We start from the raw sequence: 18856 nt of genomic DNA, 5'->3' as shown, positions 1-18856 counted from the left end.
GGCTCCCCTGCATGCCTCTGTTCCTACGGCTTCCAACGACACGCTGTTCTCACCATCGGTGTTCCCAGTGGGTGATCCTGGTTGGCGATAGTGCTCCGGACGGCTGGTAGGAGTTTGCCGGGTCGTGTTGTATATACAAAAGCCTTGTGGTACCCAGCCCACAGCGTTCTTTTTTATGGTACAAGCAATTGTTTGTCTCTTTTTTTGAAAGTGGTTTTATGATCATTTTAATAAAACTGTCATTTATGCACTATGGAGCGCCCCTCCTGTCCTCTTTTTTGACAGATCCATTGCTTACTCCCAGAGTCCAGGGAGTTTGGAGGAGGCTGCAGTCCTAAAAATTGGATTTAGTGCTGACTTGCTAAATCAACCTGATTACCAAGTTCTTCTAAATTGGCTGGAGTAGTTGCACCTGTCAGCGCCGTTGGTCCACTACCTGCTGTCATATATATATATATGTACAAAAAGAAACACAGGAGGAGCGCTCCATAGTGTAAAACCAGATATGATTTAATAGATATAAAATATCCACGGTACAGTCAATCAGTACTCGTACCGTTTTAAAAACAGCAGTGGGCTGGTTACCACATGATATATATATAACAAGCCAGGCAAGCCTCCTACCACCATCCGGGGCAACTGCAGCACGACACGGAACCTCACCGAACACTCTGTGAGGGAAGCGGTGTACCGACAGGCTGGAGAGGATCAGATGCGGCAGGGGATTCCCGACAGACACAGAGCTCGCCGTCACCAAGGCCCGCCCTAACGCGTTTCGTAATCCACTTCGTCAGAGGGCGTGCCTGGTGACCGGCAGCTCCAGACTAAAAAGGACACAGTAACCAATGAGAACAGAGTATGCACGTATCTGCAACAGCACATACGATACTGGTCTTACAAAGAAATGACCGCACATGATATACATAATAAACGTACAGGTGTAAAAGAGAACTATCGTATCTAGTTTTCAACTAGATTATAGCTTAAAAGCACATTTCTTTAAAAGCAGGTAATATGCGCAATCCAGTGTTGTCCAACTTAAAACAGAGAAAGGCTTTTTTTGGGATATGGGCAATTTGTTTCCGACAGACCTATATTTTGATATTTTTGTCTCTCTGGACACTATGTGATGACAGTGGAGATCTACCTTCTGCTGTGTCGACTTATCTAATTTCACATATATATAATTTTTCTATTAACTGCCGACCTAGAGGCTGTCGGAAAAAAATTCCCCATATCCAAAAAAAAGCCTTTCTCTGTTTTAAGTTGGACAACACTGGATTGCGCATATTACCTGCTTTTAAAGAAATGTGCTTTTAAGCTATAATCTAGTTGAAAACTAGATACGATAGTTCTCTTTTACACCTGTACGTTTATTATGTATATCATGTGCGGTCATTTCTTTGTAAGACCAGTATCGTATGTGCTGTTGCAGATACGTGCATACTCTGTTCTCATTGGTTACTGTGTCCTTTTTAGTCTGGAGCTGCCGGTCACCAGGCACGCCCTCTGACGAAGTGGATTACGAAACGCGTTAGGGCGGGCCTTGGTGACGGCGAGCTCTGTGTCTGTCGGGAATCCCCTGCCGCATCTGATCCTCTCCAGCCTGTCGGTACACCGCTTCCCTCACAGAGTGTTCGGTGAGGTTCCGTGTCGTGCTGCAGTTGCCCCGGATGGTGGTAGGAGGCTTGCCTGGCTTGTTATATATACATCATGTGGTAACCAGCCCACTGCTGTTTTTAAAACGGTACGAGTACTGATTGACTGTACCGTGGATATTTTATATCTATTAAATCATATCTGGTTTTACATTATGGAGCGCTCCTCCTGTTTTTCTTTTTGTACAGATTATCGCTTGTTCCTGTGAGTCCCAGGAATTACTTTGGAGGAAGCTGCAGTTCAAACTTGGAACTTTTAGTGTCTATTTTAAAAGGGTGCTCATATCCTTTGTTTCTGACTGGTGCTAGCTAACCACAAATTAGCGCTGATTGGATCCACCTTATTCCACTTTTCTACATATATATATATATATATATATATTTTTTTTTTAAAGCGTTTGTGTACTATAATTTAATTGTCAATTAAATTGTTTTCGTTGACAAGTAATTCACAGATCCATGTGTTTTTCGACCTAGGTTAAAAACTGCACTGCAATTAAATAGGACGTATTGAAATTCTACCTAAAAAAGCAAAAGGTGTGGAATTGAATACCCCATAAGCCTGTAACAAGGCAGTTAGGGACTGATTAGTTGATACTTTATCTCTCTCTGCTTTATTACTTTTAGGCTTAGTACATCTATCCCTTATTCTTTGTATAGTGCGTAAATATTTTAATTGCAATTATTTTCTTTACAAATGTATTGCTTTGCAAATATTGGGAATACTGTACAAATAACACAAATGGGCTGCCAAATAGTACCCAGGGGGGAAATTATTGAGACTTACTCTGTAAGATAAATGAACAAGAAAATAAGAAAGAAGTTCAAATTACTTTAAAAGAATGCGAACAGCGAGTTCATCTCACTCCTTTTGGGAATGTTTCTGAAACAAATCTGACAAGAGATCTTAAATGTGTTTGTCCTAAGGCAAGAAAGCAAGAATTGAAATAACCATGTTTGAAACTGTTAGTGACCAATAAGAACCTGACATGACTTCTATTCTTAGATATATGGAGCTGGTCACAAAACATTATCCCCTTGGAAAGACACACCTCTCCTTTAACAGTATAAAAGAAAGTCCAAGCACCAAGGTTACTTGCACTCCTGACTCCTGGGACGAGTTGTGTAGGAACCTGCTTTTTAGTTATTTGTGGTAACCATCACTTGTCACAATGAGCTACAACTTCAGTCAGAACTCTTCTAGGGGAAGTGTTGGTGTCACCTCTAGGCTTTCTGATGGTATCTACAGAGCAGCTAGTGTCCATGGCGGTGGATATGGAGGCTCCAGCATTTCCATGTCCAGTGGCTCAGCACGTGGTTTCAGCTCTGGGTTTGGTGGAGGAGCAGGGTTTGGTGGCGGAGCAGGCTTTGGTGGAGGAGCAGGCTTTGGTGGAGGAGCAGGCTTTGGTGGAGGTTCAGGTTTTGGTGGAGGATCATCTTTGAAAACCAGCTTCAGTTCTGGTGGTGGTGGAGATGGATTGCTCTCTGGAAATGAGAAGCACACCATGCAAAACCTAAATGACCGTCTTGCTAACTACCTTGAAAAAGTGCGGTCCTTAGAGGAGGCAAATAATGATTTGGAGATTAAGATTCGTGACTGGTATGCAAAGCAAGGATCCACAAAAATCAGTGAGCAGAACTTTGGTAGCGTATATGCTTCCATTGATGAGCTGCGTGATAAGGTATGGATATCTAGAACCATCAACAAAGTATTAAAGCAATATTCGTAAACATGTAGTTGACAGGCAAATGCTTCTTTTGAATTTTTTAATCAGAAAATGACAATATACTGAACAATGTAAGATTGCCTTATACTAGTGATGATATACTTTTTCTGGTATACTTTGTTTCAGCTATTTTTCTGTATGCTGCAATCCTTTCAGTTATCAGTGAGTGTACAAGGTGCCAACTAATTTGACTAAAGTGGTTTAGTAGCTACTTCTTGACATTTGTGGTAGGTCAGATTTCCAGATATAAGCCATACAGATGATTAATTTAGATTTAAAATTAGCCATAACTGTGAAACTATGCCACTAAAACTTTTTTGATAACGTTATATAGGACAATCAGCAAAAACTAAGGCACATTGTTCTAATCTATTGGGCTGTGAATTTTCTAATGTTCTTTAATGCTTCATTTCAAGATCTTTGCGTCAACAATCAACAACTCTAAACTGATTCTGGAGATTGATAATGCCAGGCTGGCTGCTGATGACTTCAGGCTTAAGTAAGTGTATACAATATATAGCATTCTGCAAAACTAGCTGACAGATACTGTTACTAAGGGGTAGATTTATTAAGCTCGGTGAAGTGATAATGTGGCTGGTACATTATCACTGGCCAATCAATTCCTAACTGTGAAGTTACAGGCTTGGTTTGAAAAATGTCAGGTAGGAGCTGATTGGTCGGTGATAAAGACCAGATATTTTATCACCTCACCAAACTTAATAAATCTACCCCTAAATCTCTAATACCTTTATAGATAATCTATGCTGACTTTTATCTTATTGCCATGGGTCAAACAGTATACTACCTTAAATATAATTGAATGAGGAAAGCAGAAATATGTATACATTTTGCTTTTTCATATTAAATATTGAACACGAGTAAATAGAAGCAGCTATTAAAGTGTTTTCTAATAGCTATCTATGTGTTCAACCCCATCTTCCCTTTTTCTCAGGTTTGAGAATGAACTTTCCCTGCGCCAGAGCGTGGAAAATGATATTGGTGGCCTTAAACGCGTCCTGGATGAACTGACGATGACTAGATCAGATCTAGAACTTCAAATCGAAAGCATCAAGGAAGAACTAGTTTACCTGAAGAAGAACCACGAAGAGGTGAGAAAAGATACACAGAGGCCTAAAGAAAAATATTTGTATCCAACAATAATTTCCAATTGTATAAATGTGACCTTGATTTGACCTCAAAGTATAGTGCTAAGCAACTGAGGTAAGCAACAGAAATACTTTAATGGTGCACAAAGGCCCTGTTACTTGCAAAGCAGATCTGAATAATTTCTCCAATTCAAAACATTACTAAAAGATCCCAAAATAGTCCTTTTAAAACAAAAAGCAATCAAATTCACATAATTTGTTTTAGAAAAAAATATTTTTTTGTTCACAGGAAAGCGTCTCACAAAATTGCATCATGTATACACCCCTTAACATTGGCTGCTAAAGTCTGTAGTGGACACTGCAGGAGACACACAATTTTTGCAGTAGGTCCCGCACCACAGGAAGAGTTGGCGATTCTCATCTACCTTCCTGGTGAAGTTGGTAGAATAAGGGGGAAATATACCCTAATGCTGCATTCTGTCAAATTTGGACGAATCGTGGCATTTTACCATGGGGGGTGTGGTCTAATGACGCAAGTGATCTGGCCCTGCCCCCATAACCACCCACCTACTTATCTCTGGGCTTTTACTGTGTTAAAATGTAGGCAAGTACGGAGCAAACAATGCTATGCATATGCGTGAGCCATCCATACAATGACAGCCAGTGAAGGCTAACCTTTGCTGGCTATTTGCAGGGTAATTGACACCCTGCGTCCGTTTGGGAGCGGTTATGCAGATTTTTCTTGGAGTGCGCCTGAAAGCACAGGTGTTCCCCGGACATTGAGAGGGAGGTCCGTTGACATCACCATGACCTTCGCAGCACTGAGTAAGTCTAGACTTACTCAGCACTGTGAACAAAGGGGAAAGCCATTCGATGGTGAGTGATTCAGAATGGATTTCCCTCATGTGCACGGCTGCAAATGCATTAGCATCCATCCAAGAAGGGCTGCTGAAGAGGATTGGGTATGGGTGGGGGTGGGGGGGGTGGGTTTTTTTTTTAAATCTAGTGGCTATAAGACCAAAACTTGTACTGGTGCCCACAAATGAAAGGCTATTCATTTGTGCTGATGTCTAGACCTCCTCTGACAACATCATATACACTGGCTTTGTATTCTGTATGCTTTACCATTGTGACTGCCAGGTGCTGCATACTTTTGTTGCACCTTACAAATGGACAGTGATGTTGATGATAATGTAGAGCAGTATGACATTTGTCCAGCCAGTACTCAATGACATTACATCCTGTTGATCATCAAGTTGTGAATTGAATTATCACAGTGCCACTCAGAGCTAGATTTGAATTTGAATTACAAATTGAATTAGAATCATGTGAATTAGCAAAGTGCCACTCAGAGCTAGATTTCTCTTATGTAAGTCATTATAATCAGTGTGCATCAGCCCCCCAAACACCCAAAATTGCTATGGTTTTGAAAAGAAGGTCTGTATCTCTGTACAATTCTGCAAACATGCTCTCACTGTACACAGCAGGCTTTAGACTGCACCTCACTCCCCATTACCTATCACTTTAGTCCTTAGTTCAATTTGAACAAATCTGCATAAGCCCAGATCCATCAGTCTTGCTTTCATGGCATTCAACAAAAAACTGTGTGCATATTTACACCATGTAAACTTTTCTTTTCAATGCTGATAAGATACCAGCATGTTTGCTGTCATATCTGTTAAGTGTGCCTGGAGAATTATTCGATAACTTTTAAGATGATCACAGGCTGATATTGCCTTAAGCCCCATACACACTAGCTGATTGCCTCTACGATACAATATGATATCTGATATCGTTAATGATATCATTCAGTGACATCACTCGGTCCCCACTGCTAGCATGCATTGTTGATGATATAGTCAACATTGGGCATACAGCACAGATGAAGGGGGCAGTAAAGATATTGGCCCTTATTCTATTTAACTCGCAAAGGCAAATTCCTTCTCAAATGGACAAAACCATGTGCACTGCAGGTGGGGCAGATGTAACTTGTGCAGAGAGAATTAGATTTGGGTGGGGTTTTATTTCCAGTGAGATCTATATTGCAGTGTAAAAATAAAGCAGACAGTATTTACCCTGCACAGAAACAAAATAACTCACCCAAATCTAACTCTCTTCATACATGTTACATCTGCCCCACCTGCAGTGCCCAGGATTTTGTCCATTTGAGAAGGAACATGCCTTTGCGAGTGAATTAGAATAAGGGCAATTGAGTGTACACACTAAAGATATTATAAATATCGCTCAGAAGGGCAAAAATGAGCAATATAATTTAGTGTATAAATGAGCAATATCGTTAATAATATCGCTTAGTGTATATGGGGCTTTAGAACTAATTGTCACTTTGAATCTAACGACTATGGGGTAGATTTATTATAGTGGTGCTAAAAGCGCTGCTATAACACTTCCTCAGTAGCGAAGCGAAGCAGGAGGGGACAGCGACAAGATCTACTAAGATCTTGTCTTCCGAAGCGGGGGAGCGCTAACTCCCTCCGGCGATGCCTCCTCCAGCTGACAGCGCGTCAGTTAACACTGACGCGCTGTCTGCTTCCCCCCGGCCGGCTGGACTGCGCATGCGTGGGATCTCGCTACTCACGCGAGATCCCCAGCACAGCTCAGAGCCAGCAGCAGGGATAGCGCTGTCCCTGCTGTGGGCATAGGGCATCGCCGCCTTCAGCTATCGAAGTCTATAGCTGCAGGCGGCAGAACGGTCAGCGATGCTGACCGTTCATAAATTAGGCAGGAGGCAGGGAGAATTAAGTGTATTTACCGCTTACCATCAGGATTCTCAGCATGGGGATGTTGCCATTGGTCTTCTGACCATAGGCATCCCGACTACTGGCTTCAGTTCAATTATACATATCCTTCTGCTAAAAAGCATTGATTGACACATGGCACAGTCCAACCATATTTAGTTCCATGTTTTGCATCATGGAATATACAGTTTCGAATTTTAACTTGTATGTCTGATGTCTTCATTTCTTGGTTTTATTTTTGTAGGAAGTCAGTGAGAAGAAACAGCAAGCTGCCGGCACAGTCAACGTGGAACTGGATGCTGCTCCTGGTGTGGACATGCTCAAGACTCTGAATGATCTCAGAGAACAGTATGAGTACATTGCCGAGAAGAACAGAAAGGAGGCTGAAGCTTTCTACTTAAGTCAGGTAACTCATGTCACAGTGGAACGTGCCTCACATGTATTGGAGCTACTCAATGTGCTCTCTATGGCAATAAAAGAAACACCTGATAAATTATAGTCCACATTTTGTTTGGAATCCTCTGTAACAATAAGGTTAGAAGTTCAAAAATGTTAAAACTACATGATAGTATGTTAGCAATATTGCTGATAAGTAGTGTGGATGTAACTCCTTCTGTCTATGAATTTGTCAGGTTGAATCACTGCAGAATGAGGTTGTCACCAGCACACAGCAAGTAGAATCCAACAAGAGTGAAAGTTCAGATCTAAGGCGCAGTTATCAAGGTCTAGAGATTGAACTTCAGACTCTACTCAGTGCTGTAAGTATCCAAGAGGATTTTGTTGTCCAAGTACACATAAAAGTAAGAAACCGCTAAACTCAGACTTGTTTTCTGCACAGAGAGCCAGCCTGGAATCGGCATCAGCGGAAGTAGAGGGACGTTATTCTGCCCAGCTCTACCAAATACAGGGTATGATAGGTGGCATTGAGGGACAGATTAGTAACCTTCGCTCTGACATTGAGCGTCAAAGCCAGGAGTACCAAGCTCTACTGGACATCAAGAGCAGGCTGGAGCAGGAGATTGCCACTTACCATCAACTTCTGGAAGGAGACGGAGCAAGGTAAGAACCAGTTTCCATCTAACTTTTATTACATAACTTTCCGTAAGCAGCTATATATGTTGTTTAAATTGCGCCATACAATTCAGCTGTGATTACTTAGATTCAGCTGTGACCAGTAGTACAAGTGGGTATGAGGTATGGAAAATTTGATAGAATGACTGAGGCTCTGTGGTACACCTAGAACACCAGAAACTTTAGGAATTTTGATACCTTTTAACACAAAACAACATAAAAGAAACCATATTATATCATATAAACTTATCCAACCTGCGTTCCCCATCACCCCTGTGTCAATTCACCTCTTCACCATATCTGTTTTATTTCACCTTTCCTTAATATCTCACATGCAACCACTGCTCCTCTTACTTCTTCCTTTCCTTGCTTACCCACAGAAACACTCTTTAGCACTGCAGTTTTCAATGTCTCATTACATCTCTCACCATTGCATCTCACTCCTTCCTTCCACCACTCACCCCTGCATCTCACTCCTTCCTTCCACCACTCACCCCTGCATCTCACTCCTTCCTTCCACCTTTCACCCCTGCATCTCACTCCTTCCTTCCACCACTCACCCCTGCATCTCACTCCTTCCTTCCACCACCACTCACCCCTGCATTCACTCCTTCCTTCCACCTCTCACCCCTGCATCTCACTCCTTCCTTCCACCACCACTCACCCCTGCATCTCACTCCTTCCTTCCACCTCTCACCCCTTCATCTCACTCCTTCCTTCCACCACTCACCCCTGCATCTCACTCCTTCCTTCCACCACCACTCACCCCTGCATTCACTCCTTCCTTCCACCACCACTCACCCCTGCATTCACTCCTTCCTTCCACCTCTCACCCCTTCATCTCACTCCTTCCTTCCACCACCACCACTCACCCCTGAATCTCACTCCCTCCTTCCACCTCTCACCCCTGCATCTCACTCCTTCCTTCCACCACCTCTCACCCCTGCATCTCACTCCTTCCTTCCACCACCACTCACCCCTGCATCTCACTCCTTCCTTCCACCACCACTCACCCCTGCATCTCACTCCCTCCTTCCACCTCTCACCCCTGCATTTACTCCTTCCTTTCACTTTTCACCCCTGCATCTCACTACTTCCTTCCACCACCACTCACCCCTGAATCTCACTCCCTCCTTCCACCTCTCACCCCTGCATTTACTCCTTCCTTCCACCTCTCACCCCTGAACCTCACTCAAATTAATGCACAGAGTGCAGCTGTGTATAGTCTGCACAGCTGTACAATAAATATGCTATGACCAGTGTTCAAAGTGGCGGTGTGTTTTACCAGAGTCAAACTGGCACACAGGGATACAGGAGTAACCCCCAGTGGGCCCCAAAGCTGGGTGTGTTTGTGTGTGTATCAACCTCCTCCTACTCAATGGAATCAGTTTCCAGACTGTGCACTCGAGTTATATATTACATATGTTAACTTATACTGCACAAGACTATGGTGTATTTTCTACAGTGCACTCATTGTTTAGAACTATATATTTATCAAGGAGCACAACTATGCAGTCTCTAATGGTTAGATAGCTTCTGTGGTGGCTGGCCACACCCCTCTGGAGAATGGCCACACCCCTTAAATTGGGTCCCTACCATTGCATTCCCCGGTGGGCCCTTCAGGACCCAGTCCGACACTGGCTATACCGCTGCACACCACCCTTCTTTAACATTGGCTGTGACTATGTGGATTCTGGCTGAAAATGATTGCATGCAATGAGGTTGGGTAATAGCAGACAGGTAAGGTAAGACGGCCCAGCTCGCAAACTTACTTTATAGTGAAATCAGAGTTTTTTTGCATAAGGATAAGCGCTACATATTGCACATATAAATATAATTTACTATTAGCATAGCAACTGACTAGGGGCCTACTACAGCAGGGGTAACATAAGCGATCCCCTAGCAATTACTGATATTAAGGTTACTGCACATGCACGGGACCTGTTCTGCTTATGTTCAGGGTGGGTCCTGCGATCGTATAACTATAATGTGAATGCCTCTGCCTGATTGACACGCAGAAACATTTGCTTGGAGGAACAGGGTGAGGGTAGGGTTGCCACCTCATCCCTTTAAAACTGGAGACATATTAATTACACAGGTTCTGGGGCTGCCACTGTTTCCTGGGCAAGGGGGGACTCGGCCTCACAAGCAGTCCCGTGACTGCTAATCTGACACTTTCTCAGGCTGCTGCAGTCACATTGCTGGAACAGCAATGCAATCATGGTTTTAAGCAATCATAAAAGAAGACAGGAAGTGATATGCACCAAATTATGCATTTGTATTTTGTATTGTTATGGATCACATATACTAAGTTGCTGCGAGCAGCTTTTCATATGCAATCCATGCTGAATCAGACTTTAAAGTGTTTATAACCCCATCCAAACTACGTTGTCATGTAACATAAATAACATTTTACATATGGTATTCTTAGAGTAGTTGTGTTGTAGTTACAGTATTCCTTTCATTGTCATACTTTACCTATGGGCTGCATAGCTGCATCCCCTCCACAATATCCACCAACCCCAGTGAGTCTCCAGTGAGTACGTGGAGTGGACTGACAGTGGCTTCACATTGGAAGCCGTTTCCACTCATAACATGCTGGACTGGCAGTCTCACTGCGAATGATAGATTGAACTACCATCAGTAAAAAGTTGAGGGAGCTGCGACCAAGTAGTGCAGGGGAATTTTGTAGCACATATATACATGCATGTTATCATGCATGTTATATATGTGCTGGATCAATCCCCCCGGGGATTGTCAGCCCTGCCCGCGAATAAGCATAAGCTATTGCAGTGTTAAGCCTGCCCTTCAGCCAATAGGAGTACAGGGGGCAGGCTTAACACTACACTCGTTTATGCCGATTCCCGGTGCCATGCCGCACCTGATGCAAACAGCGATCCAGAACCTATACATACCTCCCAACTTCTGTGTTGGTGAAATAGGGACACTCGCGCGGCGAAGCTAATTAGCCGCGACCTCATTTTCATACGAGAATAGACGCTGTGCGCATGCGCACAGCGTCTATTCTATGAGATTGGGGGGTCTCCCAACTGCCACCCCCGCAGCGGGACAATGCCTGCTGCGGGTGGGACAGCGGGACAGGACCCGAAAATCGGGACTGTCCCGCTGTAATCGTGACAGTTGGGAGGTATGCCTATATATTACATGCATCATAATATGCATGAATATATGTGCTGTGTGATCCTTCCTCAGTACTTGGTCGGCGCGCTGGTAAAAAGCATTTTCCACTGTGAAGCCATTTCCTTTCTATTGCATTAGCCTTTTCTTGCTTCTGGTGGCTGCAACTGATGCAGTCCCTAGAAGATGGTTTGCTTTATCTGTAATCGTAATGGAATCACACATGCACACATTCACAGACTTTCAGTCCCAGGCTACCAGAAAGGCAGAAGCTGCCACTGATTCAATTACCTGAAAGTTTAGTTTACATTTAGTATTATAACATATGTTTTTATGTTCTTTCAGCATCGGCATTGGAAGTGGAGGAGAACTGAAATCAGGTAAAGAACATACACATGCAAATAAGTAATAGGGGATAGCATAAGATTTGTTTTAGTATATATTCACCATAGTGTAAAAGTATAAATGTTTAGTAGGCCATAGAAAACATGTAAGTAGCACATAGAAAACAGTCACATAATGTGCCACAATATAATATATTGAATATATTAATGTAAAACACTATTCAGGTAGATAAAGTGGGAACAGACATATTGATGGAATTTAATATATGTCATTCATTCTAATAGAAGGGAGTAAAAATAAATGGGATCATTAGCAGTGATCTTATGTTAATCTTTGTTATGGGAGAGTGCCCCACCGTTTCGTGCCAATCTGCAGTGCCTACTAGTTAAGGGCCTCCTGAAAAAGTAGCTTTATAACACTAAGCAGCAAAAATGTCCTTGTGTACTGCATAACGTGCATTTACTACAGATACTAACAATCTAGCACATGAAAAATTACAGGAAAATTTTTACAAATATTTACCAAAATGTTTTATCATTAAATCCCTTTTTCAGGATCTAGCACAACAACCACCACTACCACAAAAGTACAAGCCATTATAAAGGAGGAAGTTGGCGGAAAAGTAGTTTCGTCCACCACCTTGAGGAGATTTTAAGACCATGCTGTCAAAGACACAGAGAGAAATGTACTAAGCCTTGAAAATAAATAAAATGGAGAGTGATAAACCACCAGCTAATCAGCTCCTATTTGTACTTTTTCAAACATAGCATAACAGATAGTAGCTGATTGGCTGCTACTTTATCAATCTCCATTTTATCACTTTCAAGCTTAGTACGGTACATCTGACCCCAAGTCTCCACCAACTGTCTGAGGCAAGACCTTTACTTTTACATCACCATCCAGGTTCTGCGCACAAAACAGGATGATGCAACATTGAACAAACAAAATGTACTCTGGGGACCTTCACATCGTTCACATTACTTTAATGAGAATATGCAATACAGTATGCAGTAGTAGTTCAACTCCAACAGGTTCCATAAGCATTAAAATTGATGTACTGTATAAATTGCCTGTTCAAATGCTACCTTGTGTATCCAGGAACAAAGTTTTGCCAATAAATGGTCTTAATGGGTTGTGCCAAATACATTCATTTTTATGTTTTATACAGAAGTGCAACTGTTTCATATATTTCATATTTCAAAACCCAGTTATTCAGACAAATACTTACTGACATTTGAATACCCCCCCCCCAGGGTTTTATGGAGGAATGTCCAGTCAAATTGGATTACAAAGCAAATAGACTTACAAATTGAGAATTCATATACTATGGACATTATTCAGGTCCGTTCAGGGGTCTGACGGTGTGTCTGCACATGCACAGGCGCATTTCAGCGCATGTGCAGATGCACGTGTGTGCGGCCATGTCCAACATTGCGGTCGGTGGGTGACGCGGGGGTACTCGCCTATGGGAACGCCCAGCGTTTCATGGGCCTTCCCATGACAATGCTGGGCGTTTCCGGTACTTATGTAGTATCTGGGCGTCCGATTTAGAAATCGGATCGCATGCAACCAAATCGTATGCGATGCGATGGTCAAGATTTTTCCATAGGATTCAATGTTAAAATGGTCTGAGTCCATTTTAACATGGAATTCAATGGGAAAAAGGGGTCCTTTTCCTTTCCCCACTATCCAAGTGGGCATGGAGTTGGATATAAACCTGTGGCGAGCGTAGCGAGCCACCGAGCCCGAAGCGTGGCGAGCGTAGCGCGCCCCGCGAGGGGACACAGAATACTTTTAAAGAAATATGCGTCGCTTCGCTCGCCACGCTTCGGGCTCGGTGGCTCGCTGCGCTCGCCACGCTATATAAAATCAACTCTATGCCCACTTGGATAGTGGGGAAATGAACAGGACCTTCTTAACATTGAATCCTATGCAAAATCGCATCGAATCGAATTGCATCGCATCTGATTGTATGCCTTAAGGTAAGGCATACAATCACAAAATCGGATGCCCAGATACTACATAAGTACCGCGTTTCCATGGAAATCACCGGGTGACATGGGTGCCTGGGGCGTTGGGTGACCAACTCATCCCTTTAATCCGGGACACATATTAATTACACAGGTTCTGTGGCAGTTTAAAACCAGGTGAAATGGAGTCTTGAGGTGTGGCAGTTTAAAACCAGCCACAGAACCTGTGTAATTAATATGTGTCCCGGATTAAAGGGATGAGTTGGTAACCCTACTGGGGCGGGAAGCTGATATCACCGGATTCCTCTCAAATGTGCATGCATATATAAGTGACCTGAGAGTCACTTGCGTGCTCGCACCTCATCTTTGATGATCAGCGACCATTGAAAGATGTGGGAGGTTACCCCCCTGGCCTGCGAATGTATGTTTATGTAAAACATCCATTTCCATGCCTTGCGTGTGAACCCGGGGTGCAAGGGGGGTGGATGGGTGGTACCAGCATTCACAGGGTGGGCTATCAACCATAATAACCCCCTATATGTATTAATGTGTGAATATCGGTACTTTATTCTATAGTCACCCACTGACTTTTATCTTGCCCGCTGATCGCTGAATTGGGGGCGGGCGTTGACATCATGTGACATCAGCCACCCACCCCGAGCAGGGAACGCCTTGCCTGCATTCCCGGGTGAACGCCCAGCATTTTGATGGGGATGCCCATAAAATGCTGGGCGTTCCCCTGATGCTAGTGTGCCCGTGCGACACATTAAATTACAAAAACTGTGACCACAGTCTAAGGCACGACGGGGGCAGTTACATAGTAATGGAGCATTGCGGGGCGCAGTCCAGACAACACAGGTGTGTCCGGAGGGGGGTGGGGTGCCTGAGCCGGCTGGCATTGAAGCTAGGTTGTGCAGCCAGAGGGCTACCCTCAATGTGCAAGCAGTTCAATATATAGTGAAGCATTCCCACAATAGCAATGGAGAGGGACCTGGCGTGCAGGGTGGCCTTACCCTGTGCTGGGTGAACTGGGTTGTTATTTTGTTAAAGTTCGCAAAATTGCAACTGAAGTTGAATCAGGCCCCCCAGATGCTACTTATGCTAATGTAGTGCTTACAAACCACATTGAAAGCAGCATTTAGTGCATGCATACTTTATACAATGGGACACCTGAGCCAGATTTTGTTTGTATTGGATGTTTTTTATTTATTTATGTTTTTATTTTTATTTATTAAATGTTTCTTATATAGCGCACACATATTCCGCAGCTCTTTACAGAGTATAGTTAAACATTCACATCAGTCCCTGCCCCAGTGGAGCTTACAATCTATATTCCCTACCACATGTACATGCACACACAGACATTCTAGGGTTAATTTTGTTGGAAGCCAATTGACCTACAGTACCAGCATATTTTTGGATTGTGGGAGGAAGTCGGAATACCCGGAGGAAACCAACGCAAGCATGGGGAGAATATACAAACTCCGCACAGTTAGGGCCTTGATGGGAATAGAACCCATGACCTCAGAGCTGTGAGGCAGTAATGCTAACCATTACACCATCTGTGCTGCCCCGTATATATAACACATGATGGGAATAGATCCCATGACCTCAGTGCTGTGGGGCTAACCATTACACCATCCGTGATGCTCATATTTAACATGCAGACGTAATTCTGTGACAGTATTCACAGGGCACAAAAACTCTGTATAGTACCACTATTAATGAATGAATATGCTTGTGCATAAGAAAATATTCACACCTTGATTCCTGCGTAAGAACCAGTTGTATGGCCCACATCAAACCGACACCTACTGTACAACTGTCTTAGTATATTCATATCTAGTTGTCTGAAAACATCTTGTAAGTACCCAGAAGGATGGCAAAATATGGCAGATCTGCCAGTTATTGGGGGCTATTTAGAGCTGATCGTACAACTGCGAATTCGAGGGTGGGGCAATAATCAAACAATTGCACATGCATACGGATTGTATAACGCATGTGCGAGGCCATCCTGCTAATTTTTTCTATCCGGGAGTGTCAAGCAAAACGCAGGCATGCTCAGGTGTTTCAAGAGAAACAGACCGCACACACTGAAAAATCATTCAATGTGAGCTGCTTGCATATGGATGTGCTGCTAATCTCAAGGCTGTGATATTTTCTCAAGCTTTTCAAAAGCCTCGCATAGGATGGGATTTCACTGTAACTGGGCAGTGATTACATGATGGCAGGGTTCTGCAAATTACCCTCCCAGCGTTCATGTCTGCATAACCCCCATTATAGGTAGGGACAGGTACATAGGAGTTAAGTCCAAGCCATACCCCCATGGGGAGGGATGGTTAAGCAAAAACATGTCAATGGTGCCCTCACAAACCATCGTGTTTGTGAGGGCACCATTGACATGTTCTTGCTTAACCATTGACATGTTCTTGCTGGGAAACAGATAAAGGTCATGCTCATGCTAGGTCAAAGTGACACTGTAAGATCGCTGAAATATGGACAAATAGAAGACAAACAACAAAAAACATATAATGAGTGAGCACCTGTGAATAAAAAATACCCTATGCACAGATTATACTTGGTTTGGATGGAAAAAGAACAGAAGAACAAACAAGCAGACAGCCAAGTCTGGCTGAAAGGGTAAGGCAGGGAGAGGGTTTTTGGTACTTGTTTCCTAGCACGGCCACACCGATATGTATCTTGTTAGTCTTGACCATCGCGTCGCATCGGTGTCTTTTCTGTAAGGTTACGATGATCCCGACCCTTAAGATACCCCCGATGTAGGTTTGTACTCCCGATGTATTTTTTTGGCGTCGGTATTCACATCGGCATCTTGTTAATTGCGTCGGGTCCCTTTTAAGTATGTACCCCCGACCTAAGCGATATTACCGATATTCTTCTTTCCTCCCGATCTTTGCCTTCAATCGCGTCGGTCGCGTCGCATGTTTAAGCAAAACCCCCCGATGCTCATGATGCACAAGATGTTAATCTGGCCCATTGGTCCTACGATTTTCCCGCTGTTTAGGCCCTTTTTTAATAGGCCCAATTAATCCTTCTAGTCCAACCCCCTATAAAATCTCCCTAGTACCATATGTTTTAATGTGTTATAATGTGTGTTTCTATGTCAATATTAAATCTGCCCTCTGTAATCTGCTCAGTTACAGCATCAATGTCAATATTTGTTGTGATAGTCCGGCCCCTTACTTTGACAGCCCCTTCTGTTTTATTTTCCCCTACTGCCTTTGAGGGTTTGTCTCGGTAGGAGTGAGACGTGTATTCAGTTGCTGGTGATTTTTTGGCTGATTGATCCTTTGCTGGTGATATCTCCCTGATTGATCCTGTGCTTTGAATACTATTTGCTGCTGATCCTGAGCCTTGTGCTGCGGATTGCTGCTGATCCTGTGGATTATTGCTGATCCTGATTATTCTGCGATTGATTTCTGCTGATCCTGACCCTGAGCCGTGCTGATCCTTAGTCCTGAGCTGTGGATTGGTGTGCTGTGGAGTGCTCTGTGGGTGATTCCGTGACCTCTGAGATGGCTGAAGTGAATATCTTCTCACTGCCTACAAGTGAGGAGGAGGCAGTGGCGTTTCTGCAGCGCCATCATCTGCTGCCATCAGCGGCTACGTGCACCAATGGTCATCCGATGCGGCTGAATCTGAAGGAGACCATGTGGCGCTGTAATGTGAGGGACTGCCGTTTGAAGAGGAGTCTGAGAGCAGGACTGTTCTTCCCTGGCTGCCGTTTGCCATTCCTAATGCTGGTCCGCTTTATATTTTCCTGGGTACAGGAATTTACCAGTGTGGAGTACTGCGAGAAGAATCTGTCCCTCTCCAAGAAGACGGCTGTCCTGTACAATAAGTACATGAGGGAGGCCTGCCTGCTGGACCTCATGGCGCAGCCGCAGCGCCGGATTGGAGGTCCCGGCAAGATAGTTGAGGTGGATGAGACCCTGTTCGTGAAGAGGCAGGCAAATGTTGGCCGAGTTTTACCTCAGCAATGGGTTTTTGGTGGCATATGCAGAGAAACAGGACAGTGTTTTGCCACCAAAGTTGCCACTCGGGACGCCAACACCCTCATGGAAGCTATCCTGCAATTTGTGGAGCCTGGGTCTACTGTCTACACCGATTGTTGGAGAGCGTACAGTACGGCCCAGCTCAATGCTGCAGGATATGAGCATGCCCAGGTGAACCACCGATATAACTTTGTGGACCCTACAACAGGGGTTCACACCCAAAATGTGGAACGTATGTGGGGGGCATGCAAGTGGCGTAATAAACGCCACAGGGGCACCGCCAGGCATATGCTTCAAAGCTACCTAGAAGAGTTTATGTGGCGGAAGAGCCTTGGACATGATAACCCTTTTGCCCGCATATTATATGCCTTGACTTTATTGCCCAAGGACTCTTGAAATTTACCCCCATTCCTCTTTCCCCCATTACTGTTGCTGTTATATGTTTTGTTTTCAATGAATTCTCTACGGTTTTGCAATTTTCATTTCAAAAGTAAAATTTGAAAAATGGTTTTAAAAAACTTGTGTTTCTTGTCTCAGCTGAATGATTTGTGATGGATGAATGCTATGGAGTCACACCACCACTATCCAAATAATTTTTGGAGCACGGTGAGTGCAGTGGACCACTGAGTCCAAAGCGTGGTGAGCGCAGCAAGCCCCAAGAAGCGTGCGTGGGTTACTAACATAATAATTTGCATAGGCTTCTGGGGCTTGTGGGCCTCACCATGGTTTGGACACAGAGACCCGCTGTTATCAGCATACTAAACATGATCAACTTGAAGTTGACATGTTTAGTCGACATGTCGACATGATACACATGTTGACATGTTTAAAAGCATATCGCGTCGGACGCAATGTACTGTGAGCTTTACAGCTCAATGCTGCCGACCGACGTGACATGTAATTGTATAAGCACTATACAGTGTTAATACAGTTCTTAACATGTCCGTCGCGTCGGGAGCATTGTACAACGGCTGCGACCGACGCGATCGATCAGTATAAGCACTATACAGTGTTAATACTGTTCTTAACATGTCCGTCGCGTCTGGAGCATTTTACAACGGCTGCGATC

General features: G+C 43.8%; 1 protein-coding gene across 1 annotated transcript; it reads left to right on the top strand.

The window, feature by feature from the left end:
• The first annotated feature begins 2830 nt into the window (after window positions 1-2830).
• Window positions 2831-12456, top strand: LOC146008219 (keratin, type I cytoskeletal 19-like). The gene is made up of 8 exons (XM_083147293.1): window positions 2831-3340; window positions 3802-3884; window positions 4338-4494; window positions 7492-7653; window positions 7880-8005; window positions 8086-8306; window positions 11817-11836; window positions 12356-12456. Exons 1-8 carry the CDS (start codon window positions 2831-2833, stop codon window positions 12454-12456), a joined length of 1380 nt encoding a protein of 459 aa, XP_083003419.1.
• Window positions 12457-18856: the final 6400 nt, after the last annotated feature.

The sequence above is a fragment of the Crinia signifera genome, chromosome 6 (genome assembly GCF_055691185.1).
Source record: "Crinia signifera chromosome 6, ASM5569118v1, whole genome shotgun sequence".
Classification (NCBI taxonomy): domain Eukaryota; kingdom Metazoa; phylum Chordata; class Amphibia; order Anura; family Myobatrachidae; genus Crinia; species Crinia signifera.
This window is presented reverse-complemented; position numbering and strand designations above follow the sequence as displayed.